This window comes from Centropristis striata, chromosome 19, assembly GCF_030273125.1.
Source record: "Centropristis striata isolate RG_2023a ecotype Rhode Island chromosome 19, C.striata_1.0, whole genome shotgun sequence".
NCBI classification, from domain to species: Eukaryota; Metazoa; Chordata; class Actinopteri; order Perciformes; family Serranidae; genus Centropristis; species Centropristis striata.
Genome location: NC_081535.1, coordinates 26,768,341 through 26,796,082, shown reverse-complemented (window position 1 = coordinate 26,796,082; position 27,742 = coordinate 26,768,341). Strand labels below are relative to the sequence as shown.

General features: G+C 38.1%; 1 protein-coding gene across 1 annotated transcript; it reads left to right on the top strand.

Moving 5' to 3' along the window:
• Positions 1–13: 13 nt before the first annotated feature.
• fech (ferrochelatase) lies at positions 14–26,934 on the top strand. Its single transcript, XM_059357925.1, has 11 exons — positions 14–187; positions 2,367–2,457; positions 6,466–6,585; positions 7,768–7,916; positions 9,161–9,295; positions 11,472–11,578; positions 12,105–12,203; positions 14,816–14,923; positions 17,477–17,641; positions 18,913–18,972; positions 20,968–26,934. The coding sequence occupies exons 1-11, from the start codon at positions 142–144 to the stop codon at positions 21,103–21,105; spliced, it is 1,218 nt and encodes a 405-aa protein (XP_059213908.1). The 5' UTR covers positions 14–141; the 3' UTR covers positions 21,106–26,934.
• Positions 26,935–27,742: the final 808 nt, after the last annotated feature.

The window sequence follows — 27,742 nt, the reverse complement described above, 5'->3', positions numbered from 1 at the left end:
AATCTGACTGACAGACACATCGGTGTGGCCAGGGAGGCACTCAGTGGAGGGGGATACTCGTGTAAGCAGCCGCTGAGGGCATAAGTATCCAGCCTTCATTACAGAGTGAACGGAGACTTTATTCGGCAGTGAAAACAGCAAATGACCATGATGGCAGTCCTGGGAAGCGCCGGTCGCTTGATGCACTGTGAGTGTAACTGTGAGCTCAGTTAGCCTAGTCAAAGCTGTGTTTTAAACCTTCTAAGTTTCATGATTTATCTCGGAATGTAATGCCGCATAGTAAACTGTGTTACTCTGCTTCTTTTGTGCAATTTAAATGTAGTTTCGAGTGAAGAAGCGTTGTTTGGTGTATTGCAACGTTAATGTAAACTCAACAGCACGCTGACATTGGCATCATCATTTCGTAAACGGTCGTTAAGCTCGTGAGGATATGGACGAACAACTTCCTGTCTGGACTTTCACAATAATGTAATCAGCGTAACATAAACGCGCAATTCTTTGTTTTACTGCCTTTTACCGCATCAGCATGAGTTTGTTCGTTCTTAAATAAATTCCGTATTGTGTCCCTTCTCAATGCTTGCCACTTTGGCACTGCGAAATCTCAGTATTTACCGAAATGAGACCGTTTACGTGCTTTTATTTGATAGACAAATTGCAGCGTTTCCGGAGCTGTCTAGTCGCTAACTCCCGTTGGTTTGACGCACCCGAACATTACCGTAGGTTACAGTTTAATGTTAATGTTACATAATGGACTTATCCCGTACTTGTGCTGCATTTAGATTCAGTCAAAGGACCCGTATATACTGCGCGTAGTCGTTGGCGTCCCGTGTTTTAACGGCGAGTGAGTAAACAATTATATGGAGTTACACAATTCCAACGTTGTGAACTTGCATAATCACAGTAGGCCTCCTGGTGGCGCTTCAGGGAACTGCAGCTCTGGTTATGAAAGTACAGCTGACTGAATCCTGTTAGTAGATATAGTTAACAGACTTTTATAATCTGTATACATGAAGCAGGGATTATTGGTTTATTCGTCCCCTGCAGTTTCTAACACGTCTTTGTTCACATGTGATGTTCTTAACAGTTGTGTAAATGATTAAAATGTATTTAGGGTCATGTAAGAGGTCATTATGGAGTCAGACACATAAACACATTATTTATTACTAGGGCTGGGTGATATATCGATTTAAACAATATATCGATATATTTTTAAATGTGATATGGAATCAGACCATGTTGCATTTATCGATATACTTCAGTTATATCCAGGCAAGCTGCTATATAAATGCTGCCCTTACTAGGGTTTGCCATATTTAGTTCTTTTGTAATGTTCGTTATTCTTTTCTCATATAAATATATTTATTTCAGAAAAATGTTGCCCTATTTTATTTCAAAGGCTATTTTTATTTAAGATATTTTTCATTTAAATGTGTACTTTATGGAGCTTTGAGTTAAAAAAAAAGGAACTCCTGTTGTTATACAGTATTTATGTTAACTTAAATAAACGGTTTAAATAAAACTACTTGTGACATGTCATATTTGGCTTTGACTTTGACTGAACATTTGCTCTCACTTTGCGATTAAAATATCGGGATATATATCGTATTTCGATATTCAGCCTAAATATATCGGGATATGACTTTTGGTCCATATCGCCCAGCCCTACTTATTACCACCATTTATTCTAATCCCATGTTTACAGACAAAGACACCAAATGTATCAGGCTGAACTTCTTTATTAAGTGATTCACACGTCATCTACATTATGGGAGCAGTAACTATCACAGTGCTGTGTCCCAAACAAAAGAAAAACAAGCATTTAATATTTAGCTGTCTCTTCACATTAAAATTGAAAAATTTAATGAGAAATTTGAGAGTTGAAATAACATCAGATATACTTTACATTATTTTAGATTGCAATAAATAACATTATTATTATATATCATTATATATATCATATGCCTGGCTGTTGTCATCTCAGCCAACTTTTTTTTAACTGATCACACTTTACCACAGTTTTTACTCAAACTGTAATATTACTTTGGGCCCATAGTTACAGTTGAAATCAAGTAAATTTTTTTAATATTACAAGAAATACATCTTCTGTTTTGATGCATGTTTTAGTTCCATTTTTAAGAGTTTTAAGCATATTTTGATGCTTATTGAGATGATAATAATCACTACGTTGCTAATGGTGAAAGCCAGTTTGGTTCTACACTGGTAAAGGTTTTGGAGGCAAGATGTGTATGAATGTAAGGTGGTGGAAAACAACATGCATGCAGAGTAATATTTACTCACCCAGATAAAATAATGTTTTTGAGTGACCGATGAGTACATAACCTGATTTCTTCCAATTTCTGCTTTAGTTGCCAGGAGCAGCGTCAGTCTGAGTGTGAGGAGACGCTCCACGGCTGCTGCTTTAGCCCAGACAGCAAGTCTAGAAACACAGGAGAACAGGTGACAAACACACACACACACACTGTAGCATTACTACAACAGCTAGTGCAGCTTCAGGGGACCCTTGTCACAACAAGAGAACAGTTTGTCGTCAGCCATCTGTGATCTGTCGTGCTATCATTGAGCCATTGTTAAGCATCTGTGGTGGACAGTGGCCTGGCCTTTGTTTGATGTGTTGGCTCCAGTTGGTTCTTACAGCAACTCCAAGGTGCCCTGTGGATGTTTCTTCTAAGAGTGTCCCAGAATACATCATTAACCAGGTAGCCCTGTGGTAATATGCTTTTTTCAGGCATTTGGTAGGCCAATATCTTCTTTTTGAGATTGGCCAACATGGCATTAAGGTTACGGTCATGTTCATTTGAACCATGATTTAAAAAAGAAAAAACTGTTTGTGTGTATGGGATTTCATTTTTCCCTTTGGGAGAACATAGGAGGGGAATGCCCATGTACATACTAGGCCTTAGGGATGAAAGCAGTTGAACTGTTGGTTTGAGAGTTAGAGATGAAAGCAGTTGAACTGTCAGCTTTAGAGTAAGAAATGAAATCATTTGAGCTCTCAGTTTGAACAGATGAAAGCAGTTGTGTCGGTTTGAGAGTTAGAGATGTAAGCAGTTGAAGTGTTGGTTTGAGAGTTAGAGATGAAAGCAGTTGAACTGTTGGTTTGAGAGTTAGAGATGAAAGCAGTTGAACTGTTGGTTTGAGCAGATGAAAGCATTTGAACTGTTGGTTTGAACAGATGAAAGCAGTTGAACTGTTGGTTTTAACAGATGAAAGCAGTTGAATCACAAGTTTGAGAGTAAGAAATGAAAGCAGTTGAACTGTTGGTTTGAACAGATAAAATCAGTTGAAGTGTTGGTTTGAGAGTTAGAGATGAAAGCAGTTTACCCACCAGTTTGAGATTAAGAAATGTAAGCAGTTGAACTGTTGGTTTGAGAGTTAGAGATGAAAGCAGTTGAACTGTTGGTTTGAGAGTTAGAGATGAAAGCAGTTGAACTGTTGGTTTGAGAGTTTGAGATGAAAGCAGTTGAACTGTTGGTTTGAGAATTAGAGATGAAAGCAGTTGAACTGTTGGTTTGAGAGTTTGAGATGAAAGCAGTTGAACTGTTGGTTTGAGAGTTTGAGATGAAAGCAGTTGAATTGTTGGTTTGATCAGATGAAAGCAGTTGAACTGTTGGTTTGAGAGTTTGAGATGAAAGCAATTGAATGGCCAGTTTAAGAGTAAGTTTTACAGTTTAACAAAAGAGGAAGCTTTAGAGTAATGACTGAAAAACATGGGGCACAAACACAATAGGTCATGGTGGTGGAGCTAGGTTATTTCCCTGTTGCACAGACTTTGTTTTTGTAGCATGTGACCTTTGCCAGCTTTATTGTGTGTACACTGATAAGGTAGTTGGTTGGCAGTGTTTGAAAATGTAGGGAATATTAAGTAGTACTAAATGAATAATATGAGTAGAATCGTTTTGACTACAGAACCATTGATACACATTTATTTATCTTTAAAGTGAAATTTACAAACACCCACATGTTGGAGGGCCTCAAAGCCAGGCATGGAAAAAAGAATTAGCAGCTTGTCACACCATCTTCTCATCACTGTCTCAAGGCTTTTTTGGCTTTTATCTGTCCTTTTGAAAACGACAGCCAAACAATAATTATGAAAAAGACAGAAGATTCTTCAGGGGTATTCAGGGCTCAGAAAGTGTATCAGAAGTCAGAGCTGTGCGTCTGTATAAAGTAAATCTAGCAAAGATTATGGTTATAGTGGTGATTTAATGCACAGTTTAAAAGCATTGCAGGGTCCATCCGGACATACTGACTATTATTAACTGTGAAGTTGGCCTCACAAGCTGACACAACAAGCCAACATTAGCTACTTAAAGTAATGCTAGTTTCTAAGTCTGATATGACAAGCTAACATTAGGTGCTTGGGCTAACATTAGCTTCATAGACTGAGAGGAATAGCATGCTTTAGTGCACTTAATTTCACAAGTTGTACTAAATAGCTGCTGTAACCTAACAGTAATCTCACAAGACAGCTTTCCAGTTTTCATATAAATGTTGTTAACTTTTTCATTAAGTACCGGTATTAACTTTTAAAATCTGCTTCTTATTCAGCCCTTATTTGTAGGCCTAAGGATTGCTTTCAATCTAACTTGGTACTTCTGTTGTTCTCTGCTCTGCTGTCTTGGCATTATGCTATTTTATTGCTCTCTTTCACAGTTGGGCATCAAGAAACCTGCTGAAATACTGTTAAAATAAATGAAACAGGCACACAGCTGGTCATTTTGTTCATTACTCTGCAGCTTTTCCTTCCACGAACAGGATTTCCACAGTCTTAAAAATCCAATAATTTGAATTTACAGCCTTATAATGTCTAAAATTCTCTTAAAATGTCATAAAATGTCTTAAATACAGTTTTGAAAGGTCTTAGAAATGTATAAATGGTACTTTTATTAAAGCAAATGCATAAAGGGCTATGAATAAAATCATATTCTGGGCCTCCGATTTTCCTTTATGTCTTTTCATATCCATACTTTTCTGCCAGTATGGATATGATAAGGGTCTTGAATAGTATTTATTATAGTTTTAAATTTTTTTTTAAAGTCTTAGATTTGACTTGTAATTTGACTGAAACCTGCAGAGACCCTGAAGAAATTAAAATAAAATTTAACAAAACGAACAGTTGCTACTAGAGCTAATGGTAATTTCACAAGCTAACACTGGGTGATTGAATTGACATTAGTATTAATAAGGGTCCAACTGCAGTCTTACAGGCAACTTGATGAGCACACCCTACTACAAGACATGACCCCTAGATAACTTCTGGTATAACATAGGGCTGGGCGATATGGACCAAAAGTCATATCCCGATATATTTAGGCTGAATATCGATATAAGATATATATTCCGATATTTTTATAGCAAAGTGAGAGCCAATGTTCAGTCAAAGTCAAAGCCAAACATGACATGACATGTCACAAGTAGTTTTATTGAAACCTTTTATTTAAGTAAACATAAATACTGTATAACAACAGGAGTACCTTTATTTCAAATCAAAGCTCCATAAAGTGCACATTTAAATGAAAAAATATCTTAAATAAAATAGGCCAATCTTTTTCTGAAATAAATGTATTTATATGAGATAAGAATAAAGAACATTACAAAAGAACTAAATATGACAAACCCTAGTAAGGGCAGCATTTATATATAAAGAAATCTTTTTTAAAAAACTATATCTATATATCCGATATGGTCTAATTCCATATCACATTTAAAAATATATCGATAAATCTTTTTATATCGATATATTGCCCAGCCCTAGTATAACATACTTATTTTGATTTTGAAGTACCATCTTCTCCTAAACCTAACAAAGTAGTTTTTGTGCCAAAACCTAACCAAGTATTTTTTCAGCCTAAATCCAACTACGTAGCTGTGTGTGCGCCTATTGTAAACATGTAGAAGCATGTCCTGTAGCGCTATGCACAAGCAGATAGATATTATTAGTATCCCAACTTAATTCAAATAGCTAACCTTTGCTCCATTTCTGACAGCTCCAACAGGCTGACAGGACAGGAGAGTGCTTGAGTTGACGTTAGCATCTCAGTCTGATGCAACAAGCTAATGCTAGTTGCTCTAGCTAACATTAGTGTAACAAGCAGACAGGACCAGCTAGCTTTAGGTGCATTCAGTAGTTCCACATTTAGAGTGTTAAGTTGTTTAAAACATGACTTAATTGAACTGGTTGAAAGCCCAACCCAGACACCAGAATTTATTATCATTCAGATATTTGTAGAATATGAATGAATTGTGTTATGTATCAGAAAAATTGCTTTAGCAATCAATAATCTACATTAGAGAATATGAAAATCAATATATTAGATTTCCTTGTAGAAAGAGTCATTCATTAACCATGATAAATAATCTCAATATTAAAAGCTCAATGTGTTTTTTTTGGGAAGTCAAGCCATTAGATATGGCAGAATGATTATCAATGTCTTGTGTCTGCAGGAAACCTAAGACCGGCATCCTGATGCTGAACATGGGAGGACCTGAGAAACTAGAAGACGTCCACGACTTCCTGCTGCGGCTCTTCATGGACACGGACCTGATGAAACTTCCTGTACAGAAGTATGTACCATGTACACACACACACACACACACACACACACACACACACACACAGTAGCAGTCCTTTTATTCCCAGTCAGTGTTGAAGCAGCATTTTAAAACACTTTTATCAATCCTTTATTTAATCAATTATTTGACCTGGTTTGCTGCCTGGTTGATATCTCTCTCAGTGAATAAACAAATGCATTTAGTTGGTGTTTGTTTGGGAATTCACACTGTGGCCTGGGACATGCACGAGCTGTTTTTCCAGCTAAAAATAACATTGCAGATGCAGTCTGGCAGGAAAGCACCGTGTGCATCTGCACGCACGCACACACATACTCTCTATTGTTAATGGTGAAGCATCCTAAAAATTTTTTTTTTTAAAGTTGACCTACACACACACTAAAGAGAACAAATGGGGAAGGTTGTTGAGCCATGGTGCTCGTCTGTGTGTCTTTTTGTCCGTTTCATAACAAGCCTGTTTCATAATAAGTGACAGTGAACCAGGAAAGTGATTCTTGTTGCCGCTGGGAAGAAAAAAAACATTGGGCATGTATTCTGAAGAACATTTATCGTTGAAAAGCTGTCCTCCCAGCCTTTTTGGCTCGTGACTCCTGAAAATGAAGCAATATCTATCTAATATCTATCTTCTTATCCAACATCACAGGTTATGATTTTCGAGCACATGTGACTTATGAGCAGTTCAATCAGTGTCCAAAGTAATAGGACCCCAGCTGAAGTTTTTCTCCTCATCCATGTGCCAGAACAAATTTTGCTCAGTTTAAAAAAATCTAATATATATAAAATAAATATTTGGTTTTGATTTAAACTTTGGGAATTAATGCAGTTTCTCTTTTTAAGTGAAGACACAGGTAGATTTTCCTTTTTACTTTGGGTGTTTGTGTTTGTAAAGCAGGGTTTCTGCTATATTTATTTAGTAGCCTCCACTTCCCGGTGCTTGTATTTAAGCGTTACGGTAAGGGCTTTGTAGTCGAGTGTCATTTTTTATACTTTGTAAATTGCTGATTGATATTTACACACGCACACCATCCAGAGGACAAATAATCCTCTGCCACCGCTGCTGAAAAAATCCTAGAGGAAACACTGCAAGCTTCTGTGTTAAAATCTCTAAGGTCAACATTCTACTATATTCCGTGAGTGTTGTGGTCGTAACTCTTCAATCTGTCCTTTGTTCTGCAGTAAACTCGGCCCGTTCATCGCAAAGCGACGCACGCCGAAAATCCAAGAGCAGTACAGTAAGATCGGAGGGGGCTCGCCCATCAAACACTGGACCTCTATGCAGGGAGAGGGCATGGTGAAGCTGCTGGATGAGATAAGTCCTGAGACAGGTGAGACGGTCTTAGAGACACTGCTGCATTAAGACTCAATGATTGTAGGAGGAGGGAAGCATCTCATACCTCTTTTTGACCAACATGATCCTAGTTCTAGTGCTGGGCTGGCGCTGGTAGGAGTTGGTTCAACTTGCGAACCTTCTTAGAACCTGTTTGCTTTTCCACAGACTTGACAGCCACGTCATTATATCACAGTATATGTCTGTATATAGCTCCACTTTCCCAGAAACACTAGCACCAACTTCAAGCATAACCACAATGGTAGAGTACATTGTATGCTAGGAGACCACTGCTTTGACTTTGTGTCCATAGTAAATGGTAAATGGACCTGCACTTATATAACGCTTTTCTAGTCGCTTTGCGACCACTCAAAGCGCTTTACACTACAGACTGCACTCATTCACCCTTTCACTCACACATTCATACTGGTGGCAGAGACTACCCTAAACGGTGCCACCTGCCACCATTGGGAATTCATTCATACACCGATGAACTCAGCATCGGAAGCAATTTGGGATGTAGAATCTTGCTCAAGGATACTTCGACATGTAGGCTGCTATGGTCAGGGATCGAACCGCCAACCAACCGATCAGTATGCGACCACACTACCAACGGAGCCATATCCGCCCAAAGTCAAGTTCTGTGTATTTAATAATGGCGCTCACAAAGTTTTAGTTGGTCTTGTTGGTCAAAATCATCCCGCCCCCAGCCCCTGACTTAAGCTGTTCGTGGTTCAAGACCAGCAAAGAGTTGGTGCCACTCTGGAACCAGTTTTCTTGGCCGAGAGCTGGTTCTTTGGCACCGCAACGCGAAGAACTGGTTAGAAATTAGGCACCGGCTCTGAACTGGCCATCGAACTGCCTTGGCCGAAGAGGGGTATAAGTCTCTTTTAGTGTAAGCTTTAGACTGGTGTAGATAAGGTACTTATCATCAGGGAATGCCTGATTGCTGGTTAGCAGCAAATGTGTGCATGTGTGTGGTGAAGATAGTGACACAGTGAAGGAGTGTCTCTACACGCCTGCACTCAGCTCACTGATAACAACACAAACTAGTGGTATGCTAACTAGATTCAGAAGAGGAGAACAAGCTTCATAACATCTTATTATGTCCATAAAAATGTCCCTTAAGTCTCTGACTGTATTCATGTGCTTATCCAGATATTTCAGGGGTTGTTCCAGTTGAACTCGAACAGTTTCTTGTTGTCTTGTTGGTAGATATTGACTGAGTTTCTCTTCCTTCAGCTCCTCACAAGTTCTACATCGGTTTCCGGTATGTTCACCCACTGACGGAGGAAGCCATCGAGGAGATGGAGAAAGATGGAGTGGAGAGAGCTGTGGCCTTCACACAGTACCCTCAGTACAGCTGCTCCACCACAGGTGACACAGAATCACACAATAATTTACATAAAGAGATAAAAACACATATAAATTATCTTGCTGCTTAACAGCAGCAACAATGCTCAATTTGTGCACCAACTCTGGTCAGAAGTAATACAACTTTTAATAAACCTTTCCAGAATTAACAGATATTGAATTTATTAAAGGCATAGAAAATTCTAAAATAAAAGATAAGACTGATGGCCGTTTGTGTCACCACACCCAGAGTGGTATCCACCCTGTGACCCTCTGAAAATACACCCACTCCCTCATTCTGTCTGTGAGTGTGAAAGGCCTGTCCAAATCCACAATCCATGTCTGAACCAGATCCAGTGTTGCGCTCCTTAACCCTCAGTCCCTCAGTCTTTAATCCCACCTAAAAAAAAAAGGGGTGGGATCTCATCATAACTAATTACTTAGCTACATTCATTAAAAAAAAACGTAGCAGTAGAAAAATGAGCACAAGAAGGTTTAGAGTTTATAGTCGTATTCCCAGGTGATCAAATTGTTCATCCATGAGAATGAGACTTTAGGGCTGTTTCCACTACAGGGCAATACCCGGAATGAGGCAGGTCTCACTCGCCGAAACGCCCCTAATTTGAATACGAGCAGTCTGGAGCCGGCTTTTGTCTGGACTTTTTTAGTCCCTGTAGAAGAACAGGGTCTTTATCCTGAAAACAGCCTGGTTACTGATTGGATAGATCGCTAAGCAGGATGTGACGTAGTACTCTACACGACAACAACACGCACCATTAGTAAAAGCCAGCGAAGCAGTGTTCCCAACTTAGCGACTTTGTTGCTAAATTTAGCGACTTCTCAGATCACCTTAGTGACCCCAACCAGTCCTCCTTTAAGTTGTTAACATGAGCCCAAGTTTACCTTAACCCCAAACAGTTCTCTCTACAAGGCCTAACCTTAAATTTAAATCCTAACTCCAACCGCGGAGGTGATGCTACAGAGAACACCATTCAGGAAACATCATTTGACGGGTAACAGATTTCCACACAACACCTGTATTTTGAAGTTTGGCCACACGAGTTAGTACTGTAGGTAAATATGGTTGTTTCTCCCGCTGTCATAGTCATTCTCTGTAAAGTCGAGCCGTTTATGCACGTTCTTCTGGGCTTTTTAGTAGTTAAGACATTTTAAATCCTGCTTAAAATGAACATTCAGCGTGCTGTTCATTGTTTGTTTACATCCGAGTACTTCCAATATGGCTGACATCCGGTAACTGGCTACAATGCTCTGTGTAAAACACTCTAAAAAGTGCCGGTCAGAGCTGCTCTGATTTTCTTTTTTTAATAAAAGCCTCCTTCAAATAATAGCCAAACTGATTTTTTATTAATAGAAGCCCCGGCTACTATTTGAGGAAATGCGGTATGTGCTTATGTTGCTTCTCTCCTCATATTATGCTTTATCTTTGTTTTCGGATATGAGAGAACGCTGGCACTGTTGGTTCGCGCTTCTCCATCTAAAGTTTATCGTATCTATGTTTATGTATATGTCTGTTGCCTGTTAAGCATCTTTGGGTGTCTAGAAATACAAATTAAATGTATTATTATTATTATTGTTATTATTATTGTGCTCAGTTTGGCGTTGATTGGCATGTATCAAGGAAATGTGTGCAGAACCTGCCGTGAGTAAATTTGCGGAGATACTTTTCTAGTTTTGGGAGTACGCCACCTTTCAGTATGAAAGCTGCACAGTCTTTGATACATGTGGCCCCAGGTGAGGAGGGTTGAATATCTCCACATCTGACACAATGCTACAGCACCAAAAACATCAAATGTTTTAATTAAAAGCAAAGTCTTCAAAGTCCCCTGTGTTTGACAAAAGGGAACCTCAGACCTTTTACTGACATGAAATAGGGAAACCTTGTGCTGTGTACAATTTGCAGCTGTCGCTCCCAAGGTCTGAATACACACAGAGAAACTTGGAGGTCGAATCGATACAGAAAGCAAAATGAAGTTGAAAATGTCTATGTGTTGTGCAAACACCACAGCAACATATGAGTCCAAAAGACAGATGACAAATATCTGCTTCACTTCTCTTTCTGGTCTTTGGAAAGGAAACAGCAGATTTCAGCAGCTTAGCAATCAGTTTCAGTTTCCAGCTAGAAACATCTTTATAATATCCATTCATTTGTTTGTTTGTTTGTTTGTTGTCGTGTCTACAGGCAGCAGTCTGAACGCCATCTACCGTTACTACAGCAACAGAGTCGACAGGCCAAAAATGCGTTGGAGTGTGATCGACCGTTGGCCCACACACCCTCTGCTGGTGGAGGTTAGACACACACACACACACACACACCTTAACACTGTGAAGACCAAATGCCCTTCAGGCCTCCCCTCCTCTCAGTGAGAACAAACCCGACTAATATTGGAAAATTAATTGACGAGGGCAAGGAGTTGTCGTAGCAACTAATGAGCTGAAAGTGGCCATGCTTGGTAATCATGGCAACTAACAAGCAGGACTGTATTTTTAGATCTCAGCATGTAGCTATCATGGTGGTAAGCAGTTATCAGTCAAACTTTTTTATTGTAATCAGTTGAGAAAAATCATAGTTTTTAATAACATGGAAAATCTAACAATGTTCAATCTGTGTGTTTGTGTGCGTCTCTCTGTGTGTGTGTGTGTGTGTGTGTGTGTGTGTGTGTGTGTGTGTGTGTGTGTGTGTGTGTGTGTGTGTGTGTGTGTGTGTGTGTGTGTGTGTGTGTGTGTGTGTGTGTGTGTGTGTGTGTGTGTGTGTGTGTGTGTGTGTGTGTGTGTGTGTGTGTGTGTGTGTGTGTGTGTGTGTGTGTGTGTGTAGTGTTTTGCACAACACGTCAGTAACGAGCTGCTGAAGTTTCCAGAAGACAAGAGAGACGACGTTGTCATTCTGTTCTCTGCACACTCGCTCCCTATGGCCGTAAGTACCATGAACTACTTCTGAAAATAATAATAATAATACTGCCTGCTGATTCTGATACTGACTGATTCTAACAGTCTTATTGATTCACATTCAACTAATGCAACTATGTGCAGTTCCACTAGCACTAGTCTCTGCAGGTCTTCATCGAGACTTGTAGATTGTGTGTCCTGGTCCAGTCTAATCTCTGGTCTTTGTTCAGTCTTCACCTTCTTTTTCTGGGCTGGCTGAGGCACTTTCCTGTACTGCACTCTAATTTGATGCGGCTGCAAATATGACTAATAATACCTCTATTGGTCTTGGAATAATCTGCAAACTGTGTTACTTTTTACAAACCTAGTGTCCCTGGGAAAATTTAAAGCAATTCAAATGGTCAATTTTCCTGAAAATTGCACTTGTTTTACCTGAGTTGGATTCAGTACCTTTCTGTATGTATAATGTGTGTATTGCTTTTTTTTCTTTTCTGCTGTTTTTGCGATATGTGTCCATGTTTTGTCACTGTCATTTTAATCTGTAACTGGCAACCAATCTTGGCCAGGTCTCCCTCGAAAAAGAGATTGCAATCTCAAGGGACTTCCTGGAAAAATAAAGGTTAAATGAAATAAAAAATAAATTAGTTTTAACTAGTGCCGGCATTAACGTGTTAATTAAGATTAATTAATCACACAAAAATTAACGAATTAAAAAAATGTACGCATTTTAATCGCACTTATTTTTGCCTCAAGTATCACCTCAATGCAAAACATGTAGCAGCTAGCAGCTAGTGTGGTAGCAGCTAGCAGCTAGTGTGGTAGCAGCTAGCAGCTAGTGTGGTAGCTAGCGTGGATTGTGTTTTACTTAAAAAACCAAAGTATTCTAGTTTACAGAAGGTCTACCTACCTATAGGCTACCTGCATTTCTGAAATGTCCTATATTTCTAAATATGCTATTGCTACACTTAATGGCAAAAATTGCACTGGTCTGTTGGACTTGAACCAAAATAAACAATATTTTTGTTGCTTTAGCTTATGTATTCAGTCATTATTCAATGGTTAACTAAAAATCCATGTGAAAAAAATTACTTCTCACTGTTCTCAGGTCAAATATTTATATGCGATTTAAAATGTGATTAATTTAGATTAATTAATTACAAAGCCTCTAATTAATTAGATTCATTTTTTTAATCGAGTCCCGGCTCTAGTTTTAACATTACTACTTGCAATATGATTACTATTACTTCTTATATCACAGGGCTCAACACTAACTTTCAAAAGTTGCCACCAACTTTTGTTGCTGTAACTGAAAAAATGGTTGCCTTTTTTCAGTGTCCTTATATTTTAAATAATTAAGATACTGTGCAGTTATACTTCAGCTTAATAATATAAATCTGACAAACGAATACAATGTGTATTACAGTGAGTGTTAAGTATGATAGTGTGCTACCTTGAACTAGTGAACTTAGTGTGTCACTTCAGATCTGTTTTGTTTCAGGCTTTGCCGGCTAATTTTCTCGCCTCCCAAAACTTAACAAGTATTCTTTTTGTTTTTCGTTCAGGCTATCTGCCTCTTTTTGTCAGCTGAATCAATTAGCACTCTCTCTCACACTATGGCCTCACTGTCGTCTGGTGCTTGTTCCGGCTGTAACAGCAGTGTTTAGATATCACTAATGCAACAAATATTAAAAAAGTATTGATCTTGTGGTGCAAGTGTTGCTGTTTTCTGTCACTGATGGCAACCCAAGGCCAAAAAATAGTTGCGGATTTCCCAAATGTTGAGCTGGGAGCAGCTAAGAATGATGCTGCTATTCTTACTGCCTGTTTGTTTGGAGCTCCTTTTCTTTCCATTACTGTGAACAAACTTGATTGTTTTTTTTTTTTACACCAGAACCATGTTTTTTGTTTCCTCTCTGTTGAAAATTGCAGGTTTAACTTTACTTTAAACCCCTGTCCTCGCATATACAGATATTTTTGAAAACACATTTTCTTTTCCTCTACATTTAGGCTTCTTTTCCACATGCAGTGTTTAAGGGCATTAAAACTGCAATTTCTGTTTAGTTTTTTAAACACCTTCTAAATATTTTTCAAATGATTCCTGTGTATCTGTTTGGATGTTAAGTCAAAGTTTATTTATAGAGCACATTTAAAAACAACCTCAGTTGTTTAAAAAACAATGAAAACACTAAAATACTAAAAACAGTAAAACAATAAAATAGCAATAAAAACTCAATCTAAAAACAGAGTTAGAATTAAAAAAGAAAATAAAAGAGAAAAAAATAAAAAAGCCAAGGATTCTTGCCTAGCTGGGACTGAACGCCAAGGAGAATAAATAGGTTTTAAATAATGTTTTAAAGAGAAAAAAAGAGATAAGTGTGTAATTTTTTTGGGATTCTAGTGCCGACAGAGATATTTTATAAAACAGAGGTTACATGGACAGAATTTTCTTTTTAAACAGGAAAAATACTTAAAACTTAAATTAATACTATTTAAAAAAAGAAGCATATGAAACCGCATACTACTCTACTACCGCTGCTGCTACTTCTATTCTTTGTTGTACTTGCCAAACTATTACTGGCACATATATTATTATAAGTACTAGTATTACCACTGACAGTACTACTTGTTTTCCGTGTGCAGGTTGTAAACAGAGGCGACCCGTATCCTCAGGAAGTGGGAGCCACAGTTCAGAGAGTCATGGAGAGAATGGGACACTGTAACCCTTATAGATTAGTGTGGCAGTCCAGGGTGAGTACACACACACACACACACACACACACACACACACACATTCTTGTACTTCTATCTTTGTGGGGGCCCTCATTGGAATAGTGAATTCCCTAGCTCCTTACCCTAACCTTAACCAAACCTTCACCATAGGGCTGGGTGATATGGACCAAAAGTCATATCCCGATATATTTAGGCTGAATATCGATATACGATATATATCCTGATATTTTCATCGTAATGTGAGAGCAAATGTTCAGGCAAAGTCAAATATGACATGTCACAAGTAGTTTTATTGAAACCATGTATTTAAGTCAACATTAATACAGTATAACACCAGGATAACCTTTTTCTTTTTAAATCAATGCTCCGTGAAGTGCGCATTTAAATAAAAAATATCTTAAATAAAAATAGCCTATGAAATAAAATAGGCCCATCTTTTTCTGAAATAAATATATTTATATGAGAAAAGACTAACAAACATTACAAAAGAACTAAATATGACAAACCCTAGTAAGGGCAGCATTTATATATAAAGAAAGAAAAACAATATGAACTATATTGATATATGTGATATGGTCTAATTCCATATCACATTTAAAAATATATCAATATATCTATATTTCGCCCAGCCCTACTTCACCTTCACAACTAAATGCTTACCCTAACCCTAACACAAGCCTAATACTAACCTTAACCCTAAAACAAAGTCATGACTCTCAAAAAAGCCTTCAAAGAAGTGAGGAGCGGCCGAAATGTCCTCACTTTGCAAAGATGTCCTCACTCTGTTGGTTAAAAACGTGTTCCGGTCCTCACTATGTAGGAAGTACAAGAACACACACACACACACACACACATGTACGTCTTCAACAAAACGAATACAAAAGACACACTGTGTGAAATGTCAGTGTATACAGAGTATTAATTCTTCATTGTTAACCTGGCACATGGTTCTGTTTGTCTGGATCAACTCAGTGTAGAATGTTTAAGTTCTCTGGTTGGCCACAAGATGGAGCTACTCGTCCATCTAATACTGCAGCTCCTCAGAGCAGAAACCTCTCAGCTCCTCAGGTCACTGTGGATCATAATTCATACATTGTGAATTGTTCTCACAGCCAATCAGCTGTCCACAATAGAAGAGCAGTAGGATATGTTGCTATCTACCTGTTCAGCTGAAAATCAATCAGACGTGTTGGTTCAAAATACATAAAGAATATTGTTATAATAGCATGTTTCAATTTCTTTTGAGGGGGCATACATTTCGCGTGGGTTGGCTTAGTGACTTCTAAGAATGCCTGGAAACAGAAAGAGGACCACGTGCCTCTTTTGGTCCAGACTTTTCAGTTTGATCAGAATCAAAATTTTGAAAAAACTGATAGGGCTGGGCGATATATCAATATAAAAGATATATCGATATCTTTGTAAATGTGATATGGAATTAGATCATATTGCATATATTGATATAGTTCAAATTTGCAGTGTGATCCTTGTGATCCTATTGTTATTTAAGATATTATTTTAATTGAAATGTGCACTTTATGGAGCTTTGATTAAAAATGAGGTACTCCTGTTGGTATACAGTATTTATGTTTACTTAAATAAACGGTTTCAATAAAACTACTTGTGACATGTCATATTTGGCTTTGATTTGATGAAAATTTACTCTCACTTTGCGATAAAAATATCGGGATATATATCATATATTGATATTCAGCCTAAATGTATCGGGATATGAGTTTTGGTCCATATCGCCCAGCCCTAATAACTGAGCTAACCTTTTGGATGATTTGAACTTGTGGACCATTTACAGGAAGTCCTGGCAGGCTGTTGTCACGTTTTGATAATAGTGTAACTCTTTTAAAGCTGCAGAAAAAAAATCTTGGTTCATATGTGGTCATTGCTGCCTCGTTTGACTGCAGCTCATGAGTCACCTCAGCTCACTGACGATTGACTGCTGCATTTTTTTAGACTCCTCTGCTCTGATTGGTTGTTTTCGTTCAGGATCAATGGACTTTTGCAAATGTTATAGTAGCACTAGGAGGAGACAGAGGAACATGTTTTTAGAAATGTATACCAGTGTAGTTGTTACCTGAACAAGGAGGGTCTTGCCAAGAAATGGAGTGGGATGCCTGATAGCAGAAATTTACTGAACCAAAATCAGAAAGAAATCAACAGTGTTTGTGTATTGATTTAGTGATTTTTTTCTTTAGTTGATCTTTTTCTGGAATAAATATATTTAAATGAGAAATACATAATGAACATTACAAAAGAACTAAATATGACAAAGCCTAGTAAGGGCAGCATTTATATATAAAGAAAGAAAAAAAATCGAACTATATCAATTTATGTGATGTGGTCTAATTCCATATCACATTTTAAAAAATATAGATATATCTTTTATATCGATATATCGCCCAGCCCTACCAGGAAGGTCATTAAGATGGCACAACTTTCATTATGGAACTATCTTTGAACCAAAATGGAACATCTTGATTTGATGCACAAACATGAATCCTGTAAATCTCCACCTCAGTGGAATCAAACCGTTGTCCTGTCTTGTGTTTGGCCCTTCAGGTGGGGCCCATGCAGTGGCTCGGCCCCCAGACGGACGACGTGATCAAAGGCCTGTGTGAGCGAGGGAAGAAAAACATCCTGCTGGTGCCCATTGCCTTCACCTCCGACCACATAGAGACGTTACACGAGCTGGACATAGAGTATGGACAGGTGCTGGGAGAGGAGGTGAGGAAGTGGAAAACTCTTTTTCAAACTCTTTTACATTCACTGTTCCAGTTTGGTTATAGAGTTAGAGTTAGCTGAAATGTGTGTGTGTCATATGTATCAGCTGCTGTGTGTGTGTGTGTGTGTGTGTGTGTGTGTGTGTGTGTGTGTGTGTGTGTGTGTGTGTGTGTGTGTGTGTGTGTGTGTGTGTGTGTGTGTGTGTGTGTGTGTGTGTGTGTGTGTGTGTGTGTGTGTGTGAGTGTGTGTCTGTAAAGGCACCAGTGATGTGACCACCAATCAATGTGACTGGTGCCACAAAGACACACACAAAAGTACTTCTACGCTTGTGAGATCCCTGACATGATTCATAATTAATTTACAAGCCTTTATCTACACCCCCTCAACCTACCACCCCACACACACACACACACACACACACACACACACACACACACACACAATATGTCCTGACATTTCCAAAATGCTTTCAGTCTCCAAACAAGTCCTCACTGTCCTATCAAGTCCTCTCTTAGGTCGCTTTCACAACCCAAGTCCATTTGGTTCGTACGAATCAGAGTGAGATTGATACATTTGGTTGGTTTTGTATTTAGTCTGGTTTGCTTTCACAGTGCAGAAATGTAAGCGGACCAAATTAAGAAAAAAAAAAAAGATTTGAAGCGGGGCGTGTAGGAAGGTGTGGGGCTGGAAATCTACCCACACTATTATTTCTTATTGGTTTGAAAGTTTGCGGTGACGAATGTAAACACAGAAATAAACAAGGCTCCTGTTGAGGCTCCGGGACATCAACAATGTGTTGATCCATTATTTCCACAGACGATGTGCTGCGATCAGACACTGTAGAATCAGAGGAGAGCCTTGATGCTCCTACTACGATCTGCTATTTTGATCAATATGTTGATATTTCTGCACTGACAAATTAGCTTTAGCTCAGTGGTAGCCTACAGAGTGAAACTGAAGGACACAAATGTCATCTTTATAACATTATCTGTGTACATCTATCTGTGCAGGTAGCCCACAATCCACTGCGTTTTGGTTAATTTCCTTTAATTGGGTTGGATTTCATGCAATCGAACCGCACTAGGGTCCATTTTGAAACGGACCGAGACCCTCTCTGCAAAGTAGTCTGGGACCGGTTATTCTGATCCGCACCAGAGAACGATTGGAGCGTTCACAATCGTCCTCAATTTTCAAACATGTTCTTACTTTTTAAAGTTGGATAGAGGTGCAAGGCATGTTTGGTTGGTAATCTAAAGATTCATTTCTGTCTTTAGTGTGGCGTGGAGAACATCAAGAGAGCAGAGTCGTTAAACGGGAACCCTCTTTTTATGAAGGTATGTCACACACACACACACTCACACACACACACACACACACACACACACACACACACACACTAAACTGCAAAAATGATAAAGTTGGTAACTATTAAATACTTTAAATTTAACACATTTTTTTATTTTAAATGGAGCAGGTTTAAGTTTCAATGAAGGGGCGTGTCTGTGTTTTAAACACAAGATCAGACTTTCAGCTTAGAGAGGGAAAATATAAAAACAAGTTGGGTAAAGGATGAAAAAGGAAACGAAAAGGAAATGCAAATAATGAGAAATACATGTAGGATTGAAAGAAGGCGTAAATATAAATTTAAAAAATGAGGGAAGAGTGCAGGAAGGCAGGCAGGGCTCTAATAATAGAAAAGGAGACAGCAGCAGAAGATTCTGTGAAGAAAGTGAACTCCAGGAAGGAGATGTTCAATAAATGGATTCCTTCCTTCCTTTCCTCCTTCTCTCCCTCGTCTCCTTTCTTACTTCCATCCTTCTTTCCTTTCCTGCCCCGCCTCCCATCCTCAGCCCTGCAACCTTTCTCACAACAGTCAACTCCTCCAGTTGTGTGTATGTGTATGTATGTGTGTGTGTGTGTGTATATGTGTGTGTGTAGGTGTGTGTGTGTGCAGGGTTTATTAAAGGAAGGGGGCAGATCAATGGAAACCTTTAGAGCTGACTACAGTAGAACTGAACCGCCCGGCTGGCTGGCTGGTCAAACCCGCCGCGCTTAGAGACCCCTCGCCAAGTCTGAGAGAGAGAGTGTGTGTTTGTGTGTGTGTGTGTGTGTGTGTGTGTGTGTGTGTGTGTGTGTAAATCAATATCCAGAGGATGATTAGTTGGTAGTTACTGAAGGATGGTTTCCTTGGTGTGGTTTTAGTTTCTCAGTGAGCTGCATCAGTCTGCTGCCGTCTGCAAGCAGCAGCTGCTGGAAAATAAAGAAAAATACATTCATCAGAATTTTTACTGCAGAGCCTGGCTGATGTCAGGGGTTTATGTTTTGATAAATCCTTGCTCACATCGCTATCCCGTACTATCATCTCACCTAATGTATGCCACTCCTCATTTAGACACTATTTCTCTTTAACTGCTACGCAGTTACTCTCGAATTAAAGAAACCCAAAATGTGTTTAAAAAGCCAAAACCCCAAGTAGAAGCACATACTCAAAGTTTTCATCATGTATAAATCACAAAATGCAAATACAGGACGGTCAGATAAAAAAAACTGTTTGTTGGTGGCTTTACCTGCACTCTAACTAGCTCACAGTAAATTCAGTATAATGTACATTTCCAACATTTTGGAACATTTCCCAACAGTGGATGGGTATTAGTACGGGTACTTGTGTCCTTGAGTATGATAGTGCTTGTTCAACATATCGAGTACTCGCATTGGGTTTTTTGTTTTGCCTTGTTGCAAGATAATGATAAGTGACATTACTGACATTAGCCATCGGTTTGCAAAGCCAGAAGTGACCATATTTGGACAAGGGGGAGGAGTTGGGGAGGTTACACAGATAACCAGCCCTACGTCACCAGCTAATGCTAGTGCTATCTAGCTTGGTTGGTAAGGTTCCTTTCTAATTCATATTAACTGTGATATGAATTGGGATGCTTATCTTTGCTAGCAACAAAACAAGCTTCAGAGAAAATTTGCTTATCAGGAAAAAATAAATAGCTGACTTCAATTTAGGAGAGCTGAAAAACGGTGATTGACGAAAAACACTATTGAAGAAGACTAGCAATTGACATGAAATGTTATATATAAATAAATATAACAAATTAAGGGAGAAGTAAGCTTATTTACTTCTATACAATTTGACTTTTTTGCAACCAGTGGAGTCACCCCCTGCTGGCCATTAGAAATAATGCACGATTAAGGAACTGTTTTCAAGGCAATAATTTAACTCTTTGTCTTATGTGTTAACCAGATGTTCACAGGGCTGAAGAAAGGATTGTCTCTATCTTAATCTGTCTCAGTATTGAATGTGTGCTGTTCATTGTGTCCAGGCTCTGGCAGACCTGGTCCAGTCCCACCTGAAATCCAACAAGCCCTGTTCCCGCCAGCTGACCCTGCGCTGCCCACTGTGCACCAACCCCATCTGTGGAGAAACCAAGGCCTTCTTCGCCAACCAGACGCTCTCATAGGAACACACACACACACACACACACACACACACACACACACACACACACACACACACACACACTGGTGCCCTTCCTGAAGCAATGCTACCTGTGAAGAAACTTAAGGCCTTCTTTGTAAACAGAAGACTCATACAAACACACATAGACATAAATGCACACCGTTTCTCCAGCAAGAGTGTCAGTTACATAGAAAAAAAAACAAAAACAGCACAATTCGAAGTTTGTTTTATTGTTCCAACATGTCGGACGGGAGGCGTCTAACCGGAGCAAGTACTTTACTCTATAGTTATAAATTAGTTCAGCACAGAAAATGTGTGAAACTCGATCACAAAAGAGCATTTTGTCTACCATATTTAAATAATCAGCGGAATTTGCCATATTAGGCTTTAAATGCACAATATAAAATACATTTTGGTTTTTGGTCTTTTCATGGGAATTGACATAAAAGCAGAATTATTTCAAATGTGTCAGTCAGCTCCAAAATTTAACAGATTGAGAATATTGAACCGCAATTTAATTTAAGGGATGTCAAAACAAACTGTACTATTTTAAAAATGCGACTAGTAGAGCCGGACCGATATATTGGGTTCTATTGAGTATATGTTGTCCCATATGCGACGATATTAAAACCTTTTTACAGAACATATAATGCAGTAAACCATGCTCGGGGGCAATTTCGAAATAGTGTTCTTTATTTATTTTTATTTATTTGTTTTCTATCTTCTCAGTCATCATATCTAGAATAGGTTGACAGTGTAATACATTGTATGTATAATGTATAATAATGTCTAATATTCTTTAATTAAGCTAATGTTAAGAAAGCAGTCTTCTGACTACCATTGCAGTCATATCGGTGCAAAGTCGGTGCAAAATCCTCATAGAAATGTTAACTTCCATTCAAGCTCAAAAAATCACTGTATTGTCTACAATTTCTGTTAATTTTTCCCATCTAAGATCCGTATTGGCCTCGTTATTCTAATATCGGTCGGGCTCTAGTAAAAAGTCTCAGAACAATACAAAATGCTGATCAAATTTAAAGTGAACCCGAATGCACTAATATCTGCCTTAACACACAACTGACATTACCTGAGTTTTATTGTTTAAGTAATACCTCCCAGCCGACACACACACATTAAAACAAACACACTTTGCTAAAACACATGCAGATGAAAAAAACTGACACTCTGCAGAAACTGCTCACATCACATTAAAGCTACCGGAGCTACGAGCCTTTGCACTAGTTTCTTTATTTTTGTTTTTTATTGCAGCTCCATTGGTTACATTCCATTTGCTTAGCCCCTGCAGACCCCCATCAGAGACCCTGTTTCTCTTCTTGCTGGTGCTAAATTAATAACCGTCGGCCACAACGACGACACCAAACACAAGGGATCTGGTTGGTTGGTTGTTTCTCTCCCCCGCCTCCTCACCTGTCACTTCATGTCATTTAGACCCCGCCCATTCTGCTGCAATCCTTGCAATGTGATTGGAGGAGGTTGGTGTTGCTCAAAATGCTGCTGCCTGATAGGTGCATACCACTGAGCGTAATAGAAAAAAAAAAAACAAGCTACTGGAGAATGTTAGAGGCTGATTTAGGGATTCATAACTTCTGAAAAGGAACGTTTAAATTAAAAAAAGTATCTACCCCTTATTCTTAATCATGCATCTGTTCTATGCTGGTGCTGTACAGAGCTGGCAAACAGCTTAGAAAGAATGTTATTTCTGGGTGTCATGACATGATGTTTCGGATGTTTTGAGATGGTTTACGAGCTAGGGGAAATATGTTGTTATTATACAAACTCATATTTTTATACTTTTTTTTTTTTTTTTGTCTGCTGAAATATTGAGCATACTGAGCCTCTTGGCCCTCGCTGGTAACAAATCAAAAACTGAAAAGGGAAAAATGACCTGTTCACCACTCAGGTCTCACACAAATTCTTCATTTTAACAGATTAAAAGATGCATAATAGGGAGTGCAGGTTCCTGTTTAAGTTCATACAGTAATGTATTGCAGCTTCAGGTGAGGAAAGCTGCCAGCAAGTAATGATATCCATCAGGATATTAAAGTGCTCAGTAGTTTTTTCCCAAAACAATGATAGTGGTACCTAACTCAGCTACGCTCCTGGAAACAAAGCTTTGTATCAATGTTGTTCGGCCATATTTTATGGCATTCACTAATCAGTAGGAAATAAGTGTTTCTGTTAACAAATGCTGCTGGAAACACCCACATAGAGGCTCAAGCTCTCCATGCTGTTTCCATAAATATGTGAAAATATTGAGGCTGTGTATTTGGAATTCCTTCATGATGAAATTTGATGCAAGTGAGCGCTCTCACTTTCCCGTCAGTCATCACTGACATAGATTATTTATTTTTAGGTCGCAGATCGTTAAAGGAGCTGTGTGTAGGATTTAGAGGGCTCTATTTGCAGACATTGAATATAATATTAATAGCTATGTTTTCATCCGTGCGTTATCACCTGAAACTAAGAATCTTGTTTTCCTTAGCTTAGACTGAGTCCATCATATATATACAGGGAACAGTTCCTCTTCCACGGAGTCCCACATGGTAGATGGCTAGATGGTAGCCCAAAATTGGCAAAACCCTTATGAGATTTTCTGCGCGATGACCTTACTGACCCTAACCATTTAAGGTCTGACAACCATCTTTGTGAGAGTTGCACAGGAGTTTCCCAAATATAGGTTTACCAATTAGAGTTGGGCTGGTGTAAAAATGTAAAACCAAACACCAGACAAATCTGATATACCACATTTTACCACTGGCTGTTGCACTTGACTCAGCAGCTGCTCCAAAGTGGAACATAATGAGACTGAGAGAGGCAATAAATGTAGCACCTCCAGTCCACTTGGTGGCAGTCTTGCACCTCTAAGCTTGTTTGCCAATTACCAATAAAAATAAGCAGAAACTGAGTCCATGTCTTTTAACGTAATACCAGAGAACGTATTTAATTGATCGGGGATGCTGTAATAAGAATGAGAAATGCTAAAATGGGCCTAAAATGGACTTTGGTGACAGTTAATAGACCTCTTCAGCCAAGCCAACCCAAGTATAATCCAGTTGGATTCGGCTTGTACACCACTTTGTCAAACTGGAAATCAACCCAACTCTATTTCCATCTAGAGGCTACCGGCCATGTTGCACTCCAGTGTTTCTACAGTAGCCCAGAAAGGACAAACCAAATACTACCTCTAGAGGGGGCCTTTGGCGTTAAACATCACCTGAAGGCCACTGTAGGTTCTACTAAATGCTTGGAAAGGGAGGGGCTAGAGGGGTATTCAGCTGATTGCAATCTGCAAATTCACCGCTAGATGCCACAAAATCCTACACACCATGTGCATTGATTATTACCTGACAGTACAGAGATACATGTTTTATTTCCCCTGCCAGATACCCCTGTAATGTAGATCCCTCTTTCAATCAATTTCACTAAGTTAGTGAAAGTCATTTTGAGGGCCTGAGCTCATTCTGTGCAGATACTACTGTTCATTACCAATACTGATCTAAAACTTTGATTCATCAATATATGAAGTAATTGTCTGATTTTGTGTATTTAGTAACGGAACAGAAGAATCCTCTGCTAATTACTGCGAGTGCAGCATTTAGGCCGAACAGTTTCAGTCTGAGGCATGAGACAAAATGTTTTTGCATTTAATTCATAGAATATCAAATCCTTGTAGTTGCGACAAGAGCTGCAAATGAAGTCACTTTTGAGGGACTGCAGGAAAAGAAGAAAGGCATAAAGCTACATTGATGCAGTAGGTAAAAACGCTGTATAGACATGTGGCACGGATGAGCATATAGGATTTGAATCCAGTTTTAATGTAGATTGACTTTGATTTCAGTCTGCCTAAACCTCAATGCAGTTGTTTTTCCATCCACTCACACCTACCTGATCACAGTGCAGTAACTTAATGTGAAAAATTTAGTCAAACTAGTCAATAGGTTGAATAAATTAAATTATTTAGTTTTGCCAGGTTGTCAGGTTCTACAGCTTCAGAAAAATGTCTTGAAGTTTATACTTTTTATGGGTAGTAACTTGACCTCTGACCCTGTTCCCCATCTACTGTTTTGCCCTGTTATGCCATGATAATGTGCCTTTTACACTGGCTAACTAGAAATACTGGACTTGTGCTTTATGTTTAATTTTTACATGTGCTTAACCAAATGCTGACTGGAAAAACCCACCCTGAAATCTGATCTGACGTGTTCCTGCTGTGGTTTTGGCCATTGATAGCTCTCACAAGAAAAGACCATAAATTAAGTTTTATTTTCCAAAAATGCTGCAAACAAACTCTGAACTGTAGAAGTTTTTCTCCAATTAATACTCAACATACAGTCATGGAAAAAAATATTAGATATGGTATATATTGGTATTGTAGATATATTGTTTTCTTCAATTTCTTGTTCATTTTAATGCCTGGTACGACTAATGGTACAAAATACAAATATAATGATAACAACCGAAAATAGCTCTCAAGATTTTAATTTAAGAGCTGATATCTAGACATTTTCCATGGTTTTCTTGATAATTATTTTGGTTATTTTCAAGAAAACCCTGGGAAATGTCTCGATATCGGCTCTTAAAATTTAACTCTTGTGAGCTATTTTTGTTGTTATCATCATATTTATCCAAACAAATGTTCCTTTAGTTGTACCAGGCATTAAAATTAACAAGAAATTGAAGAAAAAGGTGGTCTAATAATTGTTTCCATGACTGTAGCTGCTTCAAGACATTTAAGGCCCATAGTGTTTAACTTTGGAGAGACATTTCAAAAATGTATGTTTTTGGAAGAGGTTGCCATTGATTACCAACTACAAGTCACCATGTTGAAGGAGAGACATAAAAATTCAGAAAAAACTCATATGTAGCTTTATAATCAACTGAGTCGCTCTTGAACATGGCAACACGTTTTAACCACTGGTAACCGCCAACACTGCTCGCATGACTTAGACAGTTTTAGTTTGTACATTTTTCTGCTTCCACCATGTTATTCATATGCATGTTGCAACACATAATCACATTCAATACAATACAACAGCAAGACTTTGTACTTTCAGTGCTCTTCCACAGGTTTGAAAGGGATGGTTTTGTTTTTGAGGAATACTTGACCCGGAGTTTTATGTCTCTGGTTTGTTGAATTGTGACGTTTGCCATTGACATCCACTAATTAAAAGCTATACAGAGTATCTCTTCTTTCTAGGGTCAAGGTTATTATAGTTAACGGAAACTAACGAAAAATAGAACTGAAAAAACATTTTCATGAACTGAAATAGAAATAAAAACAAGAGTTTAAAAAAAAAACGATAACTAACTTAAACTGTATTTTGTGGTTACAAAACTAACTAAAATTATAGAGAAAATGTCCTTCGTTTTTATCTTTGTCAACTTTTTTCATACTTAAACCTTTTTGGTTGAGATCAAATCTATTTCATCTATCTGGTTTAATGACTTAATAAACTTATTGGGGCTTAGATGGATCAGACAAAGGAAATAAAGGCAACATTTATTGTGACAATAAATACCACATTACAAAAAACTAAAACTAAACAAAAACTAAGCATTTTCCCCCCCAAAAAAAACCCAATTAAAAATAGCAAACACACTCTAATAACTAAATAAAACTAAGTGAATTTGAAAACAAAAAATCTATGAAATTAAAACTAAAACTAATGAAAAATCCAGAACTATTATAACCTTGTCTAGGGTAAGTCAACAGTCAAATTCCTCTGAAAACCAAACTGTCACTTAATACAACTATCACTTGTAAAATGTATATTACTATAGTGAATTTATATTGCTTTATTTATGTTAATATTTGGTGATTTTCTTATTTTCTAGATATTAAATGAGCATAGTTGTTGGCGCCTGAGATTTACATGTAATTACAAACATGATAGGAACAAAGAGCTGGTGGTCACAGCAGGAACACGTGCTCATGTCCATGATGGGTGGGTTTTTCCTCCACCAATATGTTTTTTCTCATTTATTTGTAATAATCCTCTGTGTGTTCACTTGGACAACTGTGTGTTGTCGAGAGTTCTGCTCAGTGTGTTTAGCTGAAGATGCATTGTGCAGTTTGCGTTTGTACATATAACAAAGATGCTACAGCTGCTTTGCTGCAGATCTAGCGTTCTGTTTTGTTGTTTGGAAAATTATTTATTTTTTTGTTTTTTCATGTATTTCCAAAATCAAACAAATCATATTGTCTCCATTGTTTGAACTTTATTTTTTTTATATTTGAGAGACATGGTTTTAGCAGTGCGATTACACATAACGAAGAGTCTTCCTTAAAAATAAAATAAAATTTGAAAAAAACAAAAAACTAGTGTGTGGTTTCTTTATGTAAGGAATGCCATGTTGGACTATCTTGGATGAAAGTTGATTGTGAGAGAAATGTTAAATATTTTTTTAATTCAAAATGGATGCACCAAACCCAATGACTCTTGGCAGGTCTTAAACTCAAGACTTAAGTACAATTTTGAGGTACTTGTACTTTACTTGAGTATCTCCATTCATGTAATATTATATTTCTACTCCATTTTATAGGCAGATATTGTACTTTTTACTACACTACAGTTAGCGTCCAGCTTTAGTTACTTTTCAGGTCGAGATTTAACATG

Excerpts from the sequence above, each read along its gene's own strand:
- fech (XM_059357925.1), top strand. The coding sequence starts at position 142 with ATGACCATGATGGCAGTCCTGGGAAGCGCCGGTCGCTTGATGCACT. Across the intron at positions 6,586-7,767 it reads ATGAAACTTCCTGTACAGAA|TAAACTCGGCCCGTTCATCG; the intron begins GTATGTACCATG and ends TTTGTTCTGCAG. Across the intron at positions 14,924-17,476 it reads GATTAGTGTGGCAGTCCAGG|GTGGGGCCCATGCAGTGGCT; the intron begins GTGAGTACACAC and ends TTGGCCCTTCAG.